The 25,580-nt window shown below is 43.8% G+C and overlaps 1 protein-coding gene across 2 annotated transcripts in view; it reads right to left on the bottom strand.

The window, feature by feature from the left end:
- CCBE1 (collagen and calcium binding EGF domains 1) overlaps window positions 1-25,580 on the bottom strand; it is a 393,824-nt gene that overhangs the window by 12,126 nt on the left and 356,118 nt on the right. For both annotated transcript variants that reach the window (XM_077282937.1, XM_077282945.1), the window contains 2 exons: window positions 19,771-19,908; window positions 4,774-4,877 (listed from right to left, as the gene is read on the bottom strand). In XM_077282937.1, the coding sequence (XP_077139052.1) occupies window positions 4,774-4,877; window positions 19,771-19,908 (242 nt within the window). The remainder of the gene's footprint in view (window positions 1-4,773; window positions 4,878-19,770; window positions 19,909-25,580) is intronic.

Raw genomic sequence — 25,580 nt, forward strand, 5'->3', positions numbered from 1 at the left:
GTTTATCAGACTATGTGGCGAGAGGTTCAGTAGCAGGAGCGAGGAGGGACATTGAGGACCTGTTCATCAGACTATGTGGGGAGAGGTTCAGTAGCAGGAGGAAGGAGGGACATTGAGGACCTGTTCATCAGACTATGTGGCGAGAGGTTCAGTAGCAGGAGGAAGGAGGGACATTGAGGACCTGTTCATCAGACTATGTGGCGAGAGGTTCAGTAGCAGGAGGGAGGAGGGATATTGAGGACCTGTTCATCAGACTATGTTGGGAGAGGTTCAGTAGCAGAAGGGAGGAGGGACATTGAGGACCTGTTCATCAGACTATGTGGCGAGAGGTTCAGTAGCAGGAGGGAGGAGGGACACTGAGGACCTGTTCATCAGACTATGTGGCAAGAGGTTCAGTAGTAGGAGGGAGGAGGGACATTGAGGACCTGTTCATCAGACTATGTGGGGAGAGGTTCAGTAGCAGGAGGAAGGAGGGACATTGAGGACCTGTTCATCAGACTATGTGGCGAGAGGTTCAGTAGCAGGAGGAAGGAGGGACATTGAGGACCTGTTCATCAGACTATGTGGCGAGAGGTTCAGTAGCAGGAGGGAGGAGGGATATTGAGGACCTGTTCATCAGACTATGTTGGGAGAGGTTCAGTAGCAGAAGGGAGGAGGGACATTGAGGACCTGTTCATCAGACTATGTGGCGAGAGGTTCAGTAGCAGGAGGGAGGAGGGACACTGAGGACCTGTTCATCAGACTATGTGGCAAGAGGTTCAGTAGTAGGAGGGAGGAGGGACATTGAGGACCTGTTCATCAGACTATGTGGCGAGAGGTTCAGTAGCAGGAGGGAGGAGGGACATTGAGGACCTGTTCATCAGACTATGTGGGGAGAGGTTCAGTAGCAGAAGGGAGGAGGGACATTGAGGACCTTTTCATCAGACTATGTGGGGAGAGGTTCAGAGGCAGAAGGGAGGAGGGACATTGAGGACCTGTTCATCAGACTATGTGTCAAGAGGTTCAGTAGCAGGAGGAAGGAGGGACACTGAGGACCTGTTCATCAGACTATGTGGCGAGAGGTTAAGTAGCAGGAGCGAGGAGGGACATTGAGGACCTCTTCATCAGACTGTGTGGGGAGTTCAATAGCAGAAGGGAGGAGGGACATTGAGGACCTTTTCATCAGACTATGTGGGGAGAGATTCAGAGGCAGAAGGGAGGAGGGACATTGAGGACCTGTTCATCAGACTATGTGGCGAGAGGTTCAGTAGCAGGAGGGAGGAGCGACATTGAGGACCTCTTCATCAGACTGTGTGGGGAGTTCAATAGCAGAAGGGAGGAGGGACATTGAGGACCTGTTCATCAGACAATGTGGCGAGAGGTTCAGTAGCAGGAGGAAGGAGGGACATTGAGGACCTGTTCATCAGGCTATGTGGCAAGAGGTTCAGTAGCAGGAAGAATTAGGGACATTGAGGACCTGTTCATCAGACTATGTGGTGAGAGGTTCAGTAGCAGGAGGGAGGAGGGACATTGAAGACCTGTTCATCAGACTATGTGGGGAGAGGTTCAGTAGCAGAAGGGAGGAGGGACATTGAGGACCTGTTCATCAGACTATGTGGCAAGAGGTTCAGTAGCAGGAGGAAGGAGGGACATTGAGGACCTGTTCATCAGACTGTGTGGCGAGAGGTTCAGTAGCAGAAGGGAGGAGGGACATTGAGGACCTGTTCATCAGACTATGTGGCAAGAGGTTCAGTAGCAGGAGGGAGGAGGAACATTGAGGACCTGTTCATCAGACTATGTGGTGAGAGGTTCAGTAGCAGGAGGGAGGAGGGACATTGAGGACCTGTTCATCAGACTATGTGGCGAGAGGTTCAGTAGCAGGAGGTGGGAGGGACATTGAGGACCTGTTCATCAGACTATGTGGGGAGAGGTTCAGTAGCAGGAGGAAGGAGGGACATTGAGGACCTGTTCATCAGACTATGTGGCAAGAGGTTCAGTAGCAGGAGGAAGGAGGGACATTGAGGACCTGTTCATCAGACTATGTGGCGAGAGGTTCAGTAGCAGGAGGGAGGAGGGACACTGAGGAGCTGTCAGTCTATCAAAGTAGGGGAAAATTCAGCAGACAGGAGGAGGGACATTGAAGACTTGTCCATGAAGCTTGCTGGAGAAAGGCTCAACAACAAGAGAGAGGGGGACACTGAGGAGCGGATAATCAAGCTAAGTGGATGGAAATTGAGTCAAACTTATAGGAAGGATTATACAGCCATTTTTGCATCTTTATTCTTAAAATATCGACTTTGCAATCTGTGCCATTTCCATTATGAAATCTTGCGACGCAACCGCTTTAAATCTTATGCTTTGAAAATTTCCAGTGGAGTTTTCCATCCGTGTGACATTTGTGCAACAGATTGGGCTTCCTGTGGATCTGAAAATCCTCAGCGTGCCCTGAATTCCATGTGGATTTGTTTTTCAAAACCCCCCGTCCACATGTATTGTATAGTGAAATGTGACAGGTTTACACTCGATGCCAGGCAGTGAGCGCAGGAGCATAGCTCTGCCATAAGTGGCCACAAAAATGTAGCACTTAAGAGTTTTTGATTATGTTCTTATATTGTGTTCAGTTCTTATTAAAGTTCACATTCCAGCTCCATAATATTACCTGTGCCATATGTGATACGATAAAGAAGAAAAGCTACCGTGGTTTCTCAGAATTTGGTATTTTAACTTACATTTAATCATCTCTTTGATGCAAAGAGAACACGCAGACAATATAATTACTGGGTATAAACTTAACAAACACGACATGCCCTAAGGTTGTTGCTGTAAAAACTACCATGAGCTATCGCAACCCCCAAGAAAGAGAAAGGTATTATACAATACTGCCCCATGTACAAGAATATAACAACTATAATACTGCCCCTATGTACAAGAATATAACTACTATAATACTGCTACTATGTACAAGAATATAACTACTATAATACTGCCCCTATGTACAAGAATATAACTACTATAATACTGCTCCTATGTACAAGAATATAACTACTATAATACTGCCTCTATGTACAAGAATATAACTACTATAATACTGCTCCTATGTACAAGAATATAACTACTATAATACTGCCTCTATGTACAAGAATATAACTACTATAATACTGCCCCTATGTACAAGAATATAACTACTATAATACTGCTCCTATGTACAAGAATATAACTACTATAATACTGCCTCTATGTACAAGAATATAACTACTATAATACTGCTCCTATATACAAGAATATAACTACTATAATACTGCTCCTATGTACAAGAATATAACTACTATAATACTGCTCCTATGTACAAGAATATAACTACTATAACACTGCCCCTATATACAAGAATATAACTACTATAATACTGCCCCTATGTACAAGAATATAACTACTATAATACTGCTCCTATGTACAAGAGTATAACTACTATAATACTGCTCCTATGTACAGGAATATAACACTGCTCCTATGTACAAGAATATAACTACTATAATACTGCCCCCATGTACAAGAATATAACTACTATAATACTGCCTCCTATGTACAAGAATATAACTACTATAACACTGCTCCTATGTACAGGAATATAACTACTATAATACTGCCTCCTATGTACAGGAATATAACTACTATAATACTGCCTCCTATGTACAAGAATATAACTACTATAATACTGCTCCTATGTACAGGAATATAACTACTATAATACTGCTCCTATGTACAAGAATATAACTACTATAACACTGCTCCTATGTACAGGAATATAACTACTATAATACTGCCCCTATGTACAAGAATATAACTACTATAATACTGCTATGTACAAGAATATAACTACTATAATACTGCTCCTATGAACAAGAATATAACTACTATAATACTGCTCTTATGTACAAGAATATAACTACTATAACACTGCTCCTATGTACAGGAATATAACTACTATAATACTGCCCCTATGTATAAGAATATAACTACTATAGTACTGCTCCTATGTACAAGAATATAACTACTATAATACTGCTCCTATGTACAAGAATATAACTACTATAACACTGCTCCTATGTACAGGAATATAACTACTATAATACTGCCCCTATGTACAAGAATATAACTACTATAATACTGCTATGTACAAGAATATAACTACTATAATACTGCTCCTATGTACAAGAATATAACTACTATAATACTGCTCCTATGAACAAGAATATAACTACTATAATACTACCCCTATGTACAAGAATATAACTACTATAATACTGCTATGTACAAGAATATAACTACTATAATACTGCCCCTATGTACAAGAATATAACTACTATAATACTGCTCCTATGAACAAGAATATAACTACTATAATACTACCCCTATGTACAAGAATATAACTACTATAATACTGCCCCCTATGTATAAGAATATAACTACTATAATACTGCTCCTATGTACAAGAATATAACTACTATAATACTGCTCCTATGTACAAGAATATATCTACTATAATACTGCCCCTATGTACAAGAATATAACTACTATAATACTGCTCCTATGTACAAGAATATAACTACTATAATACTGCCCCCTATGTACAAGAATATAACTACTATAATACTGCTCCTATGTACAAGAATATAACTACTATAATACTGCCCCTATATACAAGAATATAACTACTATAATACAATATAGTGCGTGTTTTATATCTGTACACACTTGTCTCGGCTGGGTGGACGGTGTATGAGACTGATCATGTACCTTCTGTTTTAGCTGTAAGACGGTCTGTTTTATTTGGTGAAATTCTTTACAGGTATCTGAGCAAATTCCTGGTTTCAGCACGTTGTTTGATTGCTCAAATTCTCCTGTAAATAGAGAAATGTTTGTTAGACTGGAATAAGCTCATTCCCTCCTCTCTATGTGCGAGCGTCGGCGCTGACAGATCTCTGTATCTTGTATTTTCACATTTGATTTTTAGATTGTATGTTGCATTATAGAGGACTTGGTGAAATCATTTGGGGAAATGTCCTCTCTGTTTTCAGAGGGATTAGTTTTCTCTAGTAAAGGACATGATACTGGAACTGCACAACAAAAATTAAAAGTTTGTATCAGACTTGTTAATATCTCTTTTAGACTTTTTTTTAATTTCTTTCTTTAGTTTTTGCCTCCTTCTTATCTCCATGTATTTTTCATTTTTCCATCAGCAGAGCCATATGAGGCTTTATTTTTGTACGACAAGTAGTACATTTGTAGGACATCATTCTTTTTTCCTTATATTGTAATGAAAACAGGAAAATATAGTCAAGTGCAATGGAACGGATAAAAAATATATATTTCACTTTTCATTCTTTAGGCTTTGGTTTTTGCATCATTCACTTTTCGGTTAAAATTACATAACAATTTTATTTTTTTTTAATACTTTTCGTGATACCAAATTTATAGTTTTTTTTTATTGCTTCCCTGCTTTAAAATAAATAAATAAATAAAAACTTTCCAAAAACATTTTGAAAGGTTGAGCTGTAGTTTTTATTGATACAATTTTAGGATCTACACCACTTTCTGATCGATAATTATTCAGTTTTTTGCTCATGCCAAGTAAGAAAAACATTATTTTAATACTTCAATTTTTTTTTCTTTTCATTTTGGCATCCACCCCATGACACAAATTTTTAAAATATGTGTTTGCACAATTTTGCATGCAGCCATATTAAATATGTTCAATTTTTTGGGGGTGACTTTTCCATTTTTGTTTATGGAAATGGGAGCTGATTGAAACTTTAATATTTTTCTTATGTAATTTTTTATATTTAAAAAACATATATATATATTACATTGTAATTACGTACTCCAATCTTTTAGATTTCTACATTTATATTTATTGAATTGGGAGGTGATTGAAATGTTTTTATTTTTTGGAGGTTTTTTTATACATTTATTTATCTTTTTATGTTTATTTACATTTAAATTATTTTCTTTAATAAACTTGGACCTGTGATTTCTTGACCTCCTCTGCAATACACTGTAATATTATTACTATGGTATACTATTTTATAAAATGAATGGTATCCGGTAGTAATATGGCATACACGAGCACCTTCAGAAGACCAACGTTTTTTACACTAGCATCCATTTTTTTTGTAGGGACTGAGGGAGAACACTATTTTTGGGACAAAAAAAAAAAAAAATTTGTTTGTGTGTCCACATTCTGAAATCTGTAACTTAGCTCATTTGGAATGGTAAGTTTTTTTTTTTAATTTCTCAATTTTTATTAAATTTTTTAAAATTTGGCACTCTGCAAATTGCATGGCATGAGCATCAATGGGGTAGTAGACAAACGTTCCTCTTTCTGTCCACACATTTAGATGTAGAGCTCTGAACTTACCATGACACTGAACAGACTAAAAATTTCCAAAAACTGACCTTCACATGCAAACATAGACTAAGTGTGAACAGGTGCTGAAGCTAGAGTCACCAACGCATATACACTCAAATAAATGATAAATAATTTATGCACCAAATTTGAAAAATGAAAATTGAATTGCATTACTGCATTAGAAATATGAAAAATTGAGAAAGCTTAGCGCATAAATTGGCCAATTCATGTGTACCTGGACGCCACGATAAGGTGTTTCTTGTTTCCAGGACCTAACAATGCCATTCCTCTCTTAGAATAAAGTCTTCATCTATATGGGAACATGAATCCTCTTGACTAAAATCCACATCTCTGTGGAGGGGCAGTGGTGCTGCAGGAATTAAAAACACCTGTGGCTAAAAGGCGGAGTGCTCAGTCACAAGGCTAATGAATACAAATTTCAAAAAACTATATCTCTGTTTGTATGTATATGAGTTGGTGATTCTAGGGTCAGCACCTGTTCACACCTAGTCTATGTTTAGATGTGACGGTCAGTTTTTTGAAGCTTGTATTCATTAGCCTTCTGACTGAGCACTCCGCCTTTTAGCCACAGGTGTTTTTAATCCCAGCAGGACCACTATCCCTCCACAGAGAGAGAGATTTTAGTCTAACAGAGGATTCATGTTCCCATACAGATGAAAACTTTATTCTAAGAGAGGAAAGGCATTGCTAGGTCCTGGAAACAAGAAACGCCTTAACATGGCTTTCAGGTACACATGAATTGGCCAATTTATGCGCTAAACTTTCTCAATTTTTCATATGTCTAATGCAGTGATGCAATTAAATTTTCATATTTGCATGCTATGGCGCCACAGAGTGCTGCCTTTTTTTGATTGACTGAACAGATTAAACTCCTGGGATTGAAATTATCTAAGGTACAAATAAAACACTTCTACCAAGTATATTACAGATTACAGATTGATACAGAACAGAGAAGAGCAGGGAGCGGAAAGGCCTGTGTGTAAAAGACAGAGTCATCCGGTATATAGAAGAACGGGGGACGGAGAGGTCTGTGTATATACAGGAGTGGGGAATGGAGACGCCTGGCATATAGAAGAACGGGGGATGGAGAGGTCGTGTGTATACAGGAGCGGGAGACAGAGAGGTCTGATATATAGAGGAGTGGGGGATGGAGAGGTCTGATATATAGAGGAGTGGGGGACAGAGAGGTGTGGTATATAGTGGAGCAGGGGATGGAGAGGTGTGGTATATAGGGGTGTGGGTGATGTAGGTGTGGTATATAGAGGAGCGGGGGATGGAGAGGTGTGGTATATAGGGGTGTGGGTGATGTAGGTGTGGTATATAGAGGAGCGGGGGATGGAGAGGTGTGGTATATAGGGGTGTGGGGGATGGAGGTGTGGTATATAGAGGAGTGGGGGGTGGAGAGGTGTGGTACATAGCAAAGTTAGGAATGTCTGCGAACTCACTATTATTTTTTAATATTAAATGCTTCTGAACTATATTTTAATGGTTGTTACACTTGAGTTCTCCGTATCTTCAGGATCCCTGACCCAGTACCAGAGGACATTACAACCAAAGCCTTGTAATTAACATGCATTGATTCTATTTTGCATTGTACTTTAAAATGGATTAAAAAAATATATATATAAATAAATATAGCCTTCCCAGACATAACATCCATGTGACATCAGGTGCAGGACCGCCACTCACCACCTGGTGGAGCTGTCCCCATTGCTTTCCCCTAGCTGCAGAGGTGTGCAGCCCCTATGTGCCCCCCATTAGGCTGGAATTACAGGGATGAGCGCGGGACGTATTCATGTGATGGACGCGGTGATACAGATCGTCCTGGCCGCCGAGCGACAATGTGTTTGCAATTTACATTTGTAACAATAATGATTATTGGTAGGACTTGTCTCTCTCTTTTGCAGGTAATAAATAAAAGAAATATATGAAAAGCATAAAACATTTTCTGGAAAAGTTCGAGAGCAGCGGGGGGGGGGGGGGGGGGAAGCGGCGTTTGATCTACGCTAGAAAACACGAGCCATGAAATACTCGGGCAGATATTCACCTTCATTTCTAAAGCAATTCCAGACAAAAGTAAATGAGATTAACATTGCCGGGATGTGAAACGCGAAATGTCCCAGACCTGAAGAAGGAGAGGAGACCCCCGCTCTGCGCATCATGAGGGGGACGCACCACACTCGATGACGATTCTTGGTTTCCCATGTACTTTTTTTTTTTTTGCTCAGAGAATGTAACAGACTTGTTTGATGACTAATATAAAAAGCAAAGATTTAAGGTTGAAAAAAAGGGTAATTTATTTTAATTAATAGGATATTGCTTTTTATTTATGTATTTTTTTTAAAGAAAAGAAAAAAAAATTGCTGCTCTTCTTTTTTTTGCTCAGCTTTCCCGGCAAAATTGGGACTGGAACATATGGAACCCTACTTATTGATAAGTTTCATCATAAACCTTGCTTCACACAAATGATCAGAACCAAATACCTGTCCCAGCCGCGATTTCTGCCCTAGTCCTGGCCCGCCCCAATACTACCTGAAACACCAAACCTTGACACACTTTGGTTTGGGATGACGCAAATTTTCAGGAACGGTTTTTGAAAAATCTGCAGTGACGCAAATTCAAAGCAGCTCGCCCCCTAGTGGTGAATGCAGGAAGTTTTGCCACGGAAAAGACACTATCTATATATATAATTGTCTAAGGGTTTTTCTGTCTGTCTGTCTGTCTGTCTGTCCTGGAAATCCCGCGTCTCTGATTGGTCAAGGCCGCCAGGCCGCGACGGGCACAGCATGGTGACGATGATGTCATAAAGGTTGCCTCAACCAATCAGCGACGGGCACAGTCTGTCGCGAATTCGCCTCGACCAATCAGCGACGGGCACAGCATGGCGACGATGATGTCATAATGGTTGCCTCGACCAATCAGCGACGGGCACAGTCAGCTGCGAATTCTGGAATCATCATTGTCCATATACTACAGGGACATGCATATTCTAGAATACCCGATGCATTAGAATCGGGCCACAATCTAAGGGTCACTTCCGTCTTTCTGTCTGTCTGTCTTTCTGTCTGTCACGGATATTCATTGGTCGCGGCTTCTGTCTGTCATTTAATCCAAGTCGCTGATTGGTCGTGGCAAAACAGCCACGACCAATCAGCGACGGCCACAGTCCGGTGGAAAAATGGCCGCTCCTTCCTCCCCGCAGTCAGTGCCCGCTCCGTACTCCCCTCCAGTCTGCCCTCACACAGGGTTAATGGCAGCGGTAACGGACCGCGTTATGCCGCGGTGTAATGCACTCCGTTACCGCTGCTATTAACCCTGTGTGACCTACTTTTTACTATTCATGCAGCCTATGCAGCATGAATAGTGAAACAATCTAATGTTAAAAATAATTTTAAAAAAATAAAAAATCGTTATATACTCACCGTCCATCAGCCCCTCGGTTCCAGAACCGGCCTTTCCCGCTCCTCGCGATGCTCCGGTGACCGCTCCATGCTGCGATCTCGCGAGATGATGACGTGGCGGTCTCGTGAGACCGCTACGTCATCATCTCATGAGACCGCAATGCACTCTTGGGACCGGAGCGCACGAGCAGCGTCGGTAACCGCTTCGCTTGGATCCAAAAGGTGAGTATATAACTATTTTTTATTTTATTTCTTTTTTTTAACAGGGATATGATGCCCACATTGCTATATACTACGTGGGCTGGGCAATGTACTACATGGGCTGTGCTATATACTACGTGGGCTGCGCAATATACAACGTGGGCTGCTCAATATACAACGTGGGCTGCGCAATTAACAACGTGGGCTGCGCAATATACTACGTGGACTGCGCAATATACTATGTGGGCTGCGCAGTATACAACGTGGGCTGCGCAGTATACAACTTGGGCTGTGCAGTATACAGTGTACATGGGCTGCGCAATGTACAACGTGGGCTGCGCAATGTACAACGTGGGCTGCGCAATGTACTACGTGGGCTGCCAATGTACTACGTGTCCTGCGCAATGTACTGCGTGGGCTGCGCAATGTACTGCGTGGGCTGCGCAATGAACTGCGTGGGCTGCGCAATATACTACGTGGGCTGCACAATATGCAACGTGGGCTGCACAATATACAACGTGGGCTGCGCAATGTACTACGTGTGCTGCGCAATGTACTCCATGGGCTGCGCAGTGTACTGCGTGGGCTGCGCAATGTACTGCGTGGGCTGCGCAATGAACTGCGTGGGCTGCGCAACATACTACGTGGGCTGCGCAATATACAACGTGGGCTGCGCAATATACAACGTGGGCTGCGCAATATGCAACGTGGGCTGCGCAATATGCAACGTGGGCTGCGCAATATAAAATGTGGGCTGCGCAATATACAATGTGGGCTGCGCAATATACAATGTGGGCTGCGTAATATACAACGTGGGCTGCGCAATATACAATGTGGGCTGCGCAATATACTACATGGGCTGCGCAATATACTACGTGGACTGCGCAATATACTACGTGGGCTGCGCAATATACAACATGGGCTGCGCAGTATACAATATGGGCTGCGCAATATACAACATGGGCTGCGCAATATACTACGTGGGCTGCTCAATATACTACGTGGGCTGCGCAATATACTACGTGGGCTGCGCAATATACTACGTGGGCTGGGCAATATACAACATGGGCTGCACAATATACTACGTGGGCTGCGCAATATACTACGTGGGCTGCGCAATGTATAACGTGGGCTGCGCAATGTACAACGTGGGCTGCGCAATGTACAACGTGGGCTGCGCAATATACTACGTGGGCTGCGCAATGTACAATGTGGGCTGCGCAATGTACTACTTGGGCTGCGCAATGTACTACGTGTGCTGCGCAATATACAACGTGGGCTGCGCAATGTACTGCATGTGCTGCGCAATGTACTGCGTGGGCTGCGCAATGTACTGCGTGGGCTGCGCAGTGTACTGCGTGGGCTGCGCAATGTACTGCGTGGGCTGCGCAATGTACAACGTGGGCTGCGCAATATACTACGTGGGCTGCGCAATGTACAATGTGGGCTGCGCAATGTACTACGTGGGCTGCGCAATGTACTACGTGTGCTGCGCAATATACAACGTGGGCTGCGCGATGTACTGCATGTGCTGTTGTGAATTCCATTCTCGGGCTCCCTCCTGTGGTCATGAGTGGTACTTTGTGAGTTCTGTTCATGGGCTCCCTCTGGTGGCTTTTAGTGTTACGGCTGGTCTGTAGCTGGACTCCAGCTGCCTCGTTTCCTGCTAGGCTTGCTGCCTATTTAACTCCATCTGGACCTTTACTTGTTGCCTGCTGTCGTTGTATTCAGTACTGGTTCAGATCTCTCTGGGACTTCCCTTGTGACCTGTCTCCTCGTGGAGAAGCTAAGTTCATGCTAGTCCATTTTTGCTCATTGCTATTTGAAAATGTTTCTCAGTATGTTATGAGTTCAGTCCAGCTTGCTTATATGCTATTTGATTGCTAGCTGGAAGTTCTGGGGTGCGGAGTTGCGCCCCTCACATCGTGAGTCGGTGTGGGGGTCTTTTTGTATTCTCTGCGTGGATACTTTTGTAGTATTTTATACTGACCGCACAGATTCCTTGCTATCTTCTGACTATTTAGTTATTAGCGGGCCTCATTTGCTAAAACCTATTTTCATTTCTATGTTTGTGTTTTCCCCTTAAACTCACCGTTATTATTTGTGGGGGGCTGCTTTCACTTTGGGGAAAATTTCTCTGAGGCAAGTGAGGCTTTGTTTCTCTCTAGGGGTAGCTAGTTTCTCAGGCTGTGAACGAGGCGTCTAGGCCGAGTTAGGAACGCTCCATGGCTGCCTATAGTGTGTTTTGATAGGATCAGAATTGCGGTCAGTACAGTTCCCACATTCCCAGAGCTTGTCCTTATTTTTGGGTTTACTTATCAGGTCAGTTCATGTGTTCTAACCACCAGGATCATAACAGTACAGCAGGCCCGTAAAGTGTTAATGCATCGCAAAAGAGGGATAAGGCTACGTTCACATTTGCGGCCAGCGCCGCAGCGTCGGGCGCCGCAGCGGCGCCGCATGCGTCATGCGCCCCTATATTTAACATGGGGGCGCATGGACATGCGGCGCACTTGCGTTTTGCGCCGCATGCGTCGCTGCGGCGCCCGCGTCGGGGCGCAGAGGACGCAGCAAGTTGCATTTTTGCTGCGTCCAAATTCAATGAAAAAAACGACGCATGCGGCGCAAAACGCAGCGTTGTGCATGCGTTTTGCTGCGTTTTTGTTTGCGTTGTGCGCTGCGGCGCCGACGCTGCGGCGCACAACGCAAATGTGAACGTAGCCTAAGAGAAGCTCTGAGGTTTTTTTTTCCCTCTGCAGTGTGTTTAGCCTCTCTTCTCCCCTTAATGTCTGGGTGGTTCAGGACTCAGCTGCAGATATGGACATTCAAGGTCTGTCCTCTTATGTGGATCAGCTCGCTGCAAGGATACAAAGCATTCAGGATTATGTAGTTCGCAGTCCTATGTCAGAACCTAAAATACCAATTCCTGAGCTGTTCTCTGGAGATAGATCTAGGTTTTTGAATTTCAAAAATAATTGCAAATTGTTTCTTTCTCTGAGACCTCATTCCTCTGGTGACCCTGCTCAGCAAGTTAAAATTATTATTTCTTTGTTACGTGGTGACCCTCAAGATTGGGCATTCTCCCTGGCGCCAGGAGATCCTGCATTGCTAAATGTGGATGCGTTTTTTCTGGCGCTCGGATTGCTTTATGAGGAACCTAATCTAGTAGACCAGACAGAAAAGATTTTGCTGGCTCTATCTCAGGGTCAGGATGAAGCAGAGGTTTACTGTCAGAAGTTTAGGAAGTGGTCTGTGCTCACTCAATGGAATGAGTGTGCCCTGGCAGCGATTTTCAGAAAGGGTCTTTCTGAAGCCCTTAAGGATGTTATGGTGGGGTTCCCCACGCCTGCGGGTCTGAATGAGTCAATGTCTTTGGCCATTCAGATTGATCGGCGTTTGCGGGAGCGCAAACCTGTGCACCATCTGGCGGTGTTTGAACAGAAGCCTGAGTCTATGCAATGTGACAGGATTCTGACCAGAATTGATCGGCAAAATCACAGACGTCAGAATGGGTTGTGCTTTTACTGTGGTGACTCCACTCATGTTATCTCTGATTGTTCTAAGCGCACAAAGAGGTTCGCTAAGTCTGTCACCATTGGTACTGTACAGCCTAAATTCATTTTGTCTGTTACTTTGATTTGCTCTCTGTCATCCTACTCTGTTATGGCTTTTGTGGATTCAGGCGCTGCCCTGAATGTGATGGATTTGTCATTTGCCAGGCGCTGTGGTTTTATCTTGGAGCCATTGCAATTCCCTATTCCACTAAAGGGAATTGATGCTACGCCATTGGCCAAGAATAAGCCTCAGTACTGGACTCAAGTGACTATGTGCATGACTCCTGCACATCAGGAGGTTATTCGCTTTCTGGTGTTACATAATTTGCATGATGTTGTCGTGTTGGGTCTGCCATGGCTGTGGGTTCATAATCCAGTCCTGGTTTGGAAAGCAATGTCTGTGTCAAGTTGGGGTTGTCAAGGGGTACATGGCGATGTTCCTTTGGTGTCAATTGCTTCTTCTACTCCTTCTGAAGTCCCTGAATTTTTGTCGGATTACCAGGATGTATTTGATGAGCCCAAATCCAGTGCCCTACCTCCTCATAGGGATTGTGATTGTGCCATAAATTTGATTCCTGGTAGTGAGTTCTCTAAGGGTCGACTTTTTAATTTATCTGTACCAGAACATACCGCTATGCGGAGCTATATAAAGGAGTCTTTGGAGAAAGGGCATATTCGTCCGTCCTCAGCACCTTTGGGTGCAGGGTTCTTTTTTGTGGCCAAGAAGGATGGTTCTCTGAGACCCTGTATAGATTATCGCCTTCTAAATAAAATCACGGTCAAATTTCAGTACCCTTTGCCTCTGCTGTCCGATCTGTTTGCTCGGATTAGGGGGGCTAGTTGGTTCACCAAGATAGATCTTCGAGGAGCTTATAATCTTGTGCGTATAAAGCAGGGCGATGAATGGAAGACAACATTTAATACGCCCGAAGGTCATTTTGAGTACTTGGTGATGCCTTTTGGGCTTTCTAATGCCCCTTCCGTGTTTCAGTCCTTCATGCACGACATCTTCCGAGAGTGTCTGGATAGATTCATGATTGTGTACCTGGATGATATTTTGGTCTTTTCTGATGATTGGGAGTCTCATGTGAAGCAGGTCAGGATGGTGTTTCAGGTCCTGCGTGCCAATGCCTTGTTTGTGAAGGGCTCTAAATGTCTCTTTGGAGTCCAGAAGGTTTCCTTTTTGGGCTTTATTTTTTCCCCTTCTACTATCGAGATGGATCCAGTTAAAGTCCAGGCCATCTATGACTGGACTCAACCTACATCGGTGAAGAGCCTTCAGAAGTTCTTGGGCTTTGCTAATTTTTACCGTCAGTTCATCACTAATTTTTCTAGTGTGGTTAAGCCTTTGACGGATTTGACTAGAAAGGGTGCTGATGTGACTAATTGGTCTTCTGCGGCCATTGAGGCCTTTCAGGAGCTGAAACGTCGGTTTTCTTCGGCTCCTGTCTTGCGTCAGCCTGATGTCTCTCTTCCCTTTCAGGTCGAGGTTGATGCTTCTGAGATTGGAGCAGGGGCTGTCTTGTCACAGAGAAGCTCTGATGGCTCGGTGATGAGACCATGTGCTTTCTTTTCTAGAAAGTTTTCGCCTGCCGAGCGGAATTATGATGTTGGTAATCGGGAGTTGTTGGCAATGAAGTGGGCATTCGAGGAGTGGCGACATTGGCTTGAGGGAGCCAAGCATCGCGTGGTGGTCTTGACGGATCACAAGAATTTGATTTATCTCGAGTCTGCCAAGCGGTTGAATCCTAGACAGGCTCGATGGTCGCTGTTTTTCTCCTGTTTTGATTTTGTGGTTTCATACCTTCCGGGCTCAAAGAATGTGAAGGTTGATGCCCTTTCTAGGAGTTTTGTGCCTGACTCTCCGGGAGTTTCTGAGCCGGCTGGTATCCTCAGAGAGGGGGTGATCTTGTCTGCCATCTCCCCTGATTTGCGGCGGGTGCTGCAGGAGTTTCAGGCCGATAGACCTGACCGTTGTCCACCGGAGAGACTGTTTGTCCCGGATACATGGACCAGTAGAGTTATTTCCGAGGTTCATTCTTCGGTGTTGGCGGGTCATCCTGGGATCTTTGGTACCAGGGATTTGGTGGCTAGGTCCTTTTGGTGGCCTTCTTTGTTGCGGGATGTGCGTTCCTTTGTGCAGTCCTGTGGGATTTGTGCTCGGGCCAAGCCTTGCTGTTCTCGTGCCAGTGGATTGCTTTTGCCTTTGCCGGTCCCGAAGAGGCCTTGGACGCATATTTCCATGGATTTTATTTCGGATCTTCCAGTCTCTCAGAGGATGTCTGTCATCTGGGTGGTTTGTGATCGTTTTTCTAAAATGGTCCATTTGGTGCCTTTGCCTAAGTTACCCTCCTCCTCTGATTTGGTTCCGCTGTTTTTTCAGAATGTGGTCCGTTTGCATGGTATTCCGGAGAACATTGTGTCTGACAGAGGGTCCCAGTTTGTGTCCAGATTTTGGCGGTCCTTTTGTGCTAGGATGGGCATTGATTTGTCTTTTTCTTCGGCCTTCCATCCTCAGACGAATGGCCAAGCGGAACGTACTAATCAGACCTTGGAAACTTATCTGAGATGTTTTGTTTCTGCTGATCAGGATGATTGGGTGACTTTTTTGCCATTGGCTGAGTTCGCCCTCAATAATCGGGCTAGTTCCGCTACTTTGGTTTCGCCTTTTTTTTGTAATTCTGGTTTTCATCCTCGTTTTTCCTCAGGTCAGGTTGAACCTTCTGACTGTCCTGGGGTGGATTCTGTGGTGGATAGGTTGCAGCAGATTTGGAACTACGTAGTGGACAATTTGACGTTGTCACAGGAAAAGGCTCAGCGCTTTTCTAATCGCCGTCACTGTGTGGGTCCCCGACTTCGTGTGGGGGATTTGGTATGGTTGTCATCTCGTTATGTTCCTATGAAGGTTTCCTCTCCTAAGTTCAAACCTCGTTTCATCGGTCCTTATAAGATTTTAGAAATCCTCAATCCTGTGTCATTTCGTTTGGACCTCCCAGCATCTTTTGCCATTCATAATGTGTTCCATAGGTCATTGTTGCGGATGTATGTGGTGCCTGTGGTTCCTTCTGTTGATCCTCCTGCTCCGGTGTTGGTCAAGGGAGAATTGGAGTATGTGGTGGAGAAGATCTTGGATTCTCGTATTTCGAGACGGAAGCTTCAGTACTTGGTTAAATGGAAGGGCTATGGTCAGGAGGATAATTCCTGGGTTGTTGCCTCTGATGTCCATGCTGCCGATTTGGTTCGTGCCTTTCATTTGGCTCGTCCTGATCGGCCTGGGGGCTCTGGTGAGGGTTCGGTGATCCCTCCTCAAGGGGGGGGTACTGTTGTGAATTCCGTTCTCGGGCTCCCTCCTGTGGTCATGAGTGGTACTTTGTGAGTTCTGTTCATGGGCTCCCTCTGGTGGCTTTTAGTGTTACGGCTGGTCTGTAGCTGGACTCCAGCTGCCTCGTTTCCTGCTAGGCTTGCTGCCTATTTAACTCCATCTGGACCTTTACTTGTTGCCTGCTGTCGTTGTATTCAGTACTGGTTCAGATCTCTCTGGGACTTCCCTTGTGACCTGTCTCCTCGTGGAGAAGCTAAGTTCATGCTAGTCCATTTTTGCTCATTGCTATTTGAAAATGTTTCTCAGTATGTTATTTCAGTCCAGCTTGCTTATATGCTATTTGATTGCTAGCTGGAAGTTCTGGGGTGCGGAGTTGCGCCCCTCACATCGTGAGTCGGTGTGGGGGTCTTTTTGTATTCTCTGCGTGGATACTTTTGTAGTATTTTATACTGACCGCACAGATTCCTTGCTATCTTCTGACTATTTAGTTATTAGCGGGCCTCATTTGCGAAAACCTATTTTCATTTCTATGTTTGTGTTTTCCCCTTAAACTCACCGTTATTATTTGTGGGGGGCTGCTTTCACTTTGGGGAAAATTTCTCTGAGGCAAGTGAGGCTTTGTTTCTCTCTAGGGGTAGCTAGTTTCTCAGGCTGTGAACGAGGCGTCTAGGCTGAGTTAGGAACGCTCCACGGCTGCCTATAGTGTGTTTTGATAGGATCAGAATTGCGGTCAGTACAGTTCCCACATTCCCAGAGCTTGTCCTTAATTTTGGGTTTACTTATCAGGTCAGTTCATGTGTTCTAACCACCAGGATCATAACAATGTGCTGCGCAATGTACTGCGTGGGCTGCGCAATGTACTGCGTGGGCTGCGCAGTGTACTGCGTGGGCTGCGCAATGTACTGCATGGGCTGCGCAATGTACAACGTGGGCTGCGCAATAAACTACGTGGGCTGCGCAATGTACAATGTGGGCTGCGCAATGTACTACGTGGGCTGCGCAATGTACTACGTGTGCTGCGCAATATACAACGTGGGCTGCGCAATGTACTGCATGTGCTGTGCAATGTACTGCGTGGGCTGCGCAATGTACTGCATGGGCTGGCAAATGTACTGCGTGGGCTGCGCAGTGTACTGTGTGGGCTGTGCAATATACTACGCGGGCTGTGCTATACACTATGCATACATATTCTAGAATACCCGATGCGTTAGAATCGGGCCACCATCTAGTATATTTATAAGGGTGTTATACACCTTTAGGGACTTTTTTTTAATTCTAAAATATATTTATCTGTGGCCAAAAATAATTTTTCCAATTGGGTTTCATTAAAGATTTTGCACCGTTTGGCTGTAACAGGCTCTTTATTTCCTAACGCATTTAATTTTGATGTAGTCTGTGGTTATAAATGAGACGAGAGCAGGTCAGAAATAAACAGGGTTACAAATTCTCCCATCAGACAGATCTCACTGACAGTTTCTCAGATAACTCATTCTGCAGCCAGGAATTGACATTGTGACTCAGAGATTACAGACAGCAAACGGTGAAAAGTTATTGATAAAACCAAATATAATTTATTTATTTTTTTAATCCTTTTATCCTTATTTTGTGCTCCAAAGTCAAAATAAATGTCTAAATTCTATTTGATGCCATAATCTAAACTATTTTGTAACATACTTGCATGAAAAATTCTCTCTCCTTCCCTAAGTACTTTTTTCACTACTTCCTGTGGGATTACGCTTTGTTTGAGACTCCCCGTGCATTCTGGGATACTCAAAACGAAGCTTTATCAAGGGGCAGATTCTACGTCCGTTGTCGCAGCCCCTTCCCCTTCCCAGTGACACATCTTTCAGGGGCTGTGCTCATCCCTGTTGTGTCTCTGCGTGCTGTGCACTGTACGATTTTTCATAACCACAGTGTGCTCAGTTGTCGGCTTAGAAAAGCAGTAATGAGCCGGCAACAGAGCGTGTTGTCAGAATTTATGGAGTGCAGAGACTTGTGACCTCACTAGCGGGGGTGGCACTGGCTTCTGCACTCTGGGTAGTCTGACAACACGCTCTGTTGTTGGTTCATTATGGCTGATCTAAACCGACAACAGAGTGCACTGTCATTGTGCACAGCACAGAAGATGTGCACTGTCATTGTGCACAGCACACAAGGCCTAGCCAAAACCTCGAAACGAGCATCACTGATAGGGCTTTGTCTTGATACTGAAAGTGGGAGAATATCTAGGTTTTTCCACAGGAAGTGAGAGGCAGGGCTTTGTCTCTCTTGAGGAAGATGGGGTGGGTCTTACTCTTTGTACAGGAAGTGAGGGTGGGACTTCTCTCTATACAGGAATAGCAGGGTTGGGCTTTGGTCCCTATAAAGGGATTTAAGGTGTAAGTTTCCTACTTGTGGAGAGTGACATGCCAGGTCTGACAGCCTTGCTTGCAATCCTACATTCCCTATAAAGTCCCTATAAAGGAAATGGTCGCTTTCCCTCTAACGGAAGTGGGGGTGTCTCTGCTTCTACTCTCCTGTTTCTCAAATTGCATAGAGGCAGAACAGAGAGGCGGGTTATTATTTCAGGACAGACAAAACATTGGACAATTGCAGGAGAAAAGCATAATGGGAAGTGAAGGAAAAGAGTTCCAGCACCTGTAGTGCTGGCTGAATGCTGATGCAAAAGAGTGTGTGGCACATTACAGAACATGAGAATAAGGACCGTTCCTGGACATATTACACTGTAAAAGTAGTTTTATCTTGAGGAAGATGAGGACAGTAAGAACATGTCATTCTATAAGTTTTGTGTGGAGGGACAGGACAGATACACTTATTTTGTCACTTATTATTTTGAATTCTACACTTTTTTCCGGTTTTAATATTTCGGTATGTTTTCTTGCTTACCTTCATTTCCCTTGGTGCAGGTTTTGCCATCCTCTTCCAGGAAATATCCTTCATGACACTCACATTTGTAACTTCCCGGAGTGTTGATGCAGATCTGAGAACAGACCGTCTGGTTCTTCAGCGCGCACTCGTCAATATCTGGAACACCACAAAGAAGGCAATCAATGGGCGGACCGAGTCATCGGGGGGAGCGGAGAGACACAGAAATCTCCTGTTCTTACAGTTACTCGGGCTTTCTCTGTCTTAGGTACCCAAGATACGAAGAATAAAACAACAAGTCGCACACCGTTATCTGTCCGAATAATCTCTGCTTATTATTGGACGTGGTGATCTTTTATAACGCAAGATCAAAGGGAACTGAGATATTACATAATCGTTTGGCAGAAATATGACTTATACAATTGTGCTTGTCAAATTCATCCTGACCAAGAACCTCTGCATGAATGGATTATTGCTATCCTATGCCATCACTTAAACCCTTCCTTCAATTTTACATTTTTGACCATTATTTTTTTTTCTTCACTTTTTTCCAAGAGCCATAACATTTTTTTTTTTAGTTTTCCGACCACATAGTGGTTTTGAGGTGGGACAAGTTGTCCTTTCAAATGACACCATGCATTTATTTTATCATGTGATGCAGGAAATAAATGCCAAATGTTGCGAAATAGTTAAAAAAAAAAAAAAGCAAAATTCCGCAATCATTTTTTTTTTTTATTTATTTTTATTTTTTTACAATGTTTATTATTATATGTTAAAAAAAGAATGGGGCAATATGATTCTCCAGATTAGTACGATCATGGCAATACCAAACATAAATCGTTTTTTTTTTTTAATTTTAATGGCGAAAAAAAATTAGGAAATTAGTTAAAAAAAATTGTGTCGTCATTTTCCAAGAACCACATTTTTCAGGTGATAGAGTTGTGAGAGTTTTTCTTTTTACGCCCCAAATTGAGGTTTTTATTGATACCATTCTGGCGTAGTTATGATGTGTTGATCATTTCTTGGATTTTTTGCGCTGTTGCGAAAAAAAAAATACAATATTCCTCTATATAGCAAACATTATAGTTTCCTATGAAAGCCAGCCCACGGCTATCATGGCAACCAATCGGTACCGATGGGTGATAAGAATAGTGCGCCCCTGAGACCTGCGATGTTTATGGTACTGTTACAGATTGACAGCTTAACAGACACAGGTGGAAATCTCCTTCACTCGCTGCTCTTAGAAGCAGATGATGGCTGATTATCACAGCCATCATCTGCCGGCAAAGATGTTGACTCAGCATTAAAGTCAGGGGGCTGACACATGATGTCATATGTCAGTAAGGGGTTAATGATTGATGGGGGTCCGATCTCTGAAACCCTCATTAATCCTGTTTTAGTGCAGCATTACCTGAAGAGCCACGCTGTATGGGATAGTCAGTAACAACGTCAAGCATCACAGACCCTTCAGCGATCACTGAGTGATGGCAAATCCTAGTTGTACACCATCGCCTACTGAGATAGGAATAACCCTTCGAGTATTTGGGGTGATCACTTAATTTTCACGAGACACGACTATGAAACAACCCCGTCTACAAAAATAAAGAAAAGTTTCCTCGCTTATAGCTTAGCCATAGCGATAGGGAGAAAAAGCCATAAAGCACTGAAGAAACCGAAAAGATTCTATCATCTCTAATACAATCTAAAATCCTATAGATATCATCTTTTGGATGGTTCAGATGCATTATCAACCACAATGGTTGTCACCAAGCTTTCCCAGAAATAGATATTACATATACCAGCCAAATGAAGCTCGACGCACATGAGGGGGAAATCCTAGAGCATGGTCCACCCAACCTCACTGTCCCTGGACACAGATGAACAACCTGACTTTTACCTGAACCTTGTCAATGCATGAGAAGATTTCCTCAAGCCTTAGACAATTGTTTTCTCAACACCTCTTTTAATTATTGGGCATCCAAGGACACGTTCACAATGACTTCAGGGACGGCACAAAAGATTCCTCCCGAATGTTGGACCACATTGTGAAATTTCCTGCTCCGCTTCTCGAGAACTGACGAGGTTGCTACATCTTTACGTCCTACCTACGTGTGATGCTGATGAAAATGTCTCCTCCGAGATCTCCAAACAGTCCTCGCCTGAACTGAATAATTGGATCATCTATCAGACCGCAATGCAGTCATTGGACGATACGGGCATGAAGAATAGGAGTGCACTCTCCGTCGAGTTTGCTCGGCCTTGAAAGTGGTTTTTAATCTTAAGGAGATATCACGTTTCAGCCTTTCTTTCTAGATGGGATCTTGGTGTTTTACGAGACGTTCTGCAGCAATGATTGACTCTCGGTGGTTGCCAAACACAGCACATCGTACATCCATTTTTATATAAGACATCAATAACAGGCTCTTACTTTTCACCAGAGAGCAGTTTTCACCAGGAAAGTGTAGTACTTAACCCATCCATTCCTATTATTATTTCTATGCTGAGAACGTTCTCATCTTTTTTTTCTTTATTTGGCCCGGTTGGCTGCAGGAGCTCACGGATGAAGGATCTGATTTTTGGAAGTCTTGCAGAACATATCACAGCGAGGATAAATGAGGAGAAATACAATGTAACGCTGTTATTGTTGTTTTTGGAAAGGTCGTTACCGAGCTAAACAGGCAAATAGAGTCCATTTGGGAATCCGCTGCTCGAACGAATGGCCCAGTGGTGGTAATTTTTTACTAATGAATGTTTTGGGTGGTTACAATAATATAATTCTTTCCCTTCATGTTGACATTTTTTAAGTCCCTTTTCACCTGTCCTCAGAACTTGGAGTTGAGCTAATCATGGCCGTATTTGTACTAAACCTTCCTTACCCTCTCGTATCTTCTGGATCTTAGAACAAGGGCACTGGTGGTGTCCAAACTTTATTGGTAACCATGACTGATAACATAGTCCATAGTAGGAATCCCGCTGGATACCATTGCCTTAAAATTAAAGAGTTCTCCATCTGTATGAACTTGATTGTCTATACTTTTCATACAGTTGACCACCAATTTCAGGAAGACCCTCTTTCGATCATCTTATTGGAGAGTCCGTGGCTTTCGCTGATTGATTACCAGGCACAGATGTGGACTTTTTGTGGTGGCCATGCCTCCTCGCATTCCAACTCAGTTCTACTCACATAAATGGGATAAAGGTACCGGGAACTACATGTGACACACAGAGCACAGGATTTATACATTATCTAGCTACCTGATCTTAAATTTGCAAAGAGGTCTGTATTAAGGGTCTGGGGATCTGTTCTGTATTGAGAGAGGTTTGGGGGTCTGTATTAAAAGTTTTGGTTTGGTTTGGGCATAAGCCACGTATGTATTAGGTAAGCTGCTGGTCTGTGCCTTTATGAAGAGGGATCTGGTCAAGGGTCTGTATTAAGTGGGTGTCTGGGTCTCTTACGGGGAGTTGGTCTAGATTCTCTATAAAGTGGGGTCTTATTTTGGGTCTTAAGTATGGAGGGGTCTTGTTTGTGGTCTCCATAAAGGTGGTCTAGTTCTGTATTAAGGGTGATCTTGTCTAAAGTCTGACGGAAGGATTATGTGGTCTGAGATCTATATTAAGGGGTTTATGTATTGAAAGAGGCTTGGGGTCTTTATTAAGTGCAGTCTGGTCTGGGTCTGTTTGAATGGGATCTGGTTTGGGGTCTGGAATAGGTAGGGGTCTGTATGAAGAGAGATCTGGTCGGGGTCTGTATTAAGTGAGTGTCTGGCTCTCTTTCAGGGGGAGCTGATCTAAGGTCTCTATTAAGTGGGGTCTTCCTTAGGGTCTGAAGTACTGGGGGATCTTGTTTGTGGTCTTTGTCAGGTGGTTTCGGTCTATATTAAGAGGGTCTGGTCTAGGATCTGTAGGAAGGGTGATCTTGTCTGAGATCTGTATTAAGGGGGATCTGGCCTAATGTCTGTAGGAGGTTTGGTCTGAGATCTGTATTAAGGGGGTCTGTATTGAGGAAAGCTTAGGGTCTGCATTAAGAGCAGTCTGGTCTGGGTCTGTTTGAATGAGAGTCTGGTTTGACATCTGCATTAGGTAGGGGTCTTGTCTGTACCTGTGTGAAGAGGGGTCTGGTCAGAGGTCTGTATTGGAGTGTAGGTCTGTATTAAGGCGGGTCTAGTCTATTATATGTATTACAGGTTTGGCCTAGGATCTGTATGTGTTTTTATAAAGAGGGTTTCTAGTTTAGGCTTTTCAGTTGTTGTCTGGTCTAAAGTTGTATTAAATGGTGGTTTAGTCTAGGTCTATATTAAGCATGTCTGGTCTAGAGTCTGTATAAAGTGGGGTCTTTATTAGGGTCTGTATTATGGGGAAATCTGGTTTGGGATCTGTATAAAAGTGAGCTAGGTCTGTATTAATGGGGTTTGGTCTATGGTTGGTATTTAGGGGCTCTTTATCTGTATTAATGAGGGGTCTGATTTATCATCTGTTTTTAGGGTCTTGGTTTAGCATAGAGCTGTATGAAAGGGGGTCTGGTGTATCTACTATATAATTGTCTAAGGGTCACTTCCGTCTGTTTGTCTTTCTGTCTGTCTTTCTGTCTGTCACAGATATTCATTGGTCGTGGCCTCTGTCTGTCATGGAATCCAAGTCGCTGACTGGTCGTGGCAAAACGCCCATGACTATTGCCACGACCAATCAGCGACGCGCACAGTCCGGAAGAAAATGGCCGCTCCTTACTCCCCGCATACTCCCCTCCGGTCACCGCTCACACAGGGTTAATGCTGGTGGTAACGGACCGCGTTATGCTGCCGGTAACGCACTCCGTAACCGCTGCTATTAACCCTGTGTGTCCCCAATTTTTTACTAGTGAGGCTGCCTATGCGGCATCAATAGTAAAAAAATGTAATGTTAAAAATAATAAAAAAAACAAAAAACCTGCTATACTCACACTCCGTAGTCCGCCAAGCTGCTCGCGCCGGCCGCCATCTTCCAATCCCGGCTATTCATTGCGAAATTACCCAGAAGACTTAGCGGTCCCGTGAGACCGCTAAGTCTTCTGGGTAATTTCACAATGCATCCTGGGAACGGAAGATGGCGGCCGGCGCGAGCGGCTCGGCGGAGCTTCGGTGGATCCCAAGCGTCGGTAACCGCTTCCTGGATCCAGGCGCCAACGGAAGGTGAGTATATAACTATTTTTTATTTTAATTCTTTTTTTTTTTAACAGGGCTATCATGCCCACATTGCTATATACGTGGGCTGCGCAATATACAACATGGGCTGCGCATTATACAACGTGGGCTGCGCAATATACAACGTGGGCTGCGCAATGTACTACGTGGGCTGCGCAATGTACTACGTGAGCTGCGCAATGTACTGCATGGGCTGCGCAATGTACTGCGTGGGCTGCGCAATGTACTGCGTGGGCTGCGCAATGTACTGCGTGGGCTGCGCAATGTACTGCGTGGGATGCGCAATATACAATGTGGGCTGCGCAATGTACAACGTGGGCTGCGCAATACACTGTGTTCCAAATTATTCTGCACAAACAGTTTAGGAGTGATAAGGTTAGAATTTTTTTGTTAGTCATTTAAACTTATTGATGGTGATGTGTGTCAGGGCTCTTTATATCACTGAAAGCAATTGCAGATACCTGTGCAAATTAGTTTGGCAGGTGTGTCCAAATAAAGGAAAGAATACTTAAAGGGCACCTGTCACCCCGTTTTTTCCGTATGAGATAAAAATACTGTTAAATAGGGCCTGAGCTGTGCATTGCAAAAGTGTATTTTGTGGACCCCGAATCCCCACCTATGCTGCCGAAATACGTTACCAAAGTAGTCGTTTTC

The sequence above is a fragment of the Ranitomeya variabilis genome, chromosome 1 (genome assembly GCF_051348905.1).
Source record: "Ranitomeya variabilis isolate aRanVar5 chromosome 1, aRanVar5.hap1, whole genome shotgun sequence".
NCBI classification, from domain to species: domain Eukaryota; kingdom Metazoa; phylum Chordata; class Amphibia; order Anura; family Dendrobatidae; genus Ranitomeya; species Ranitomeya variabilis.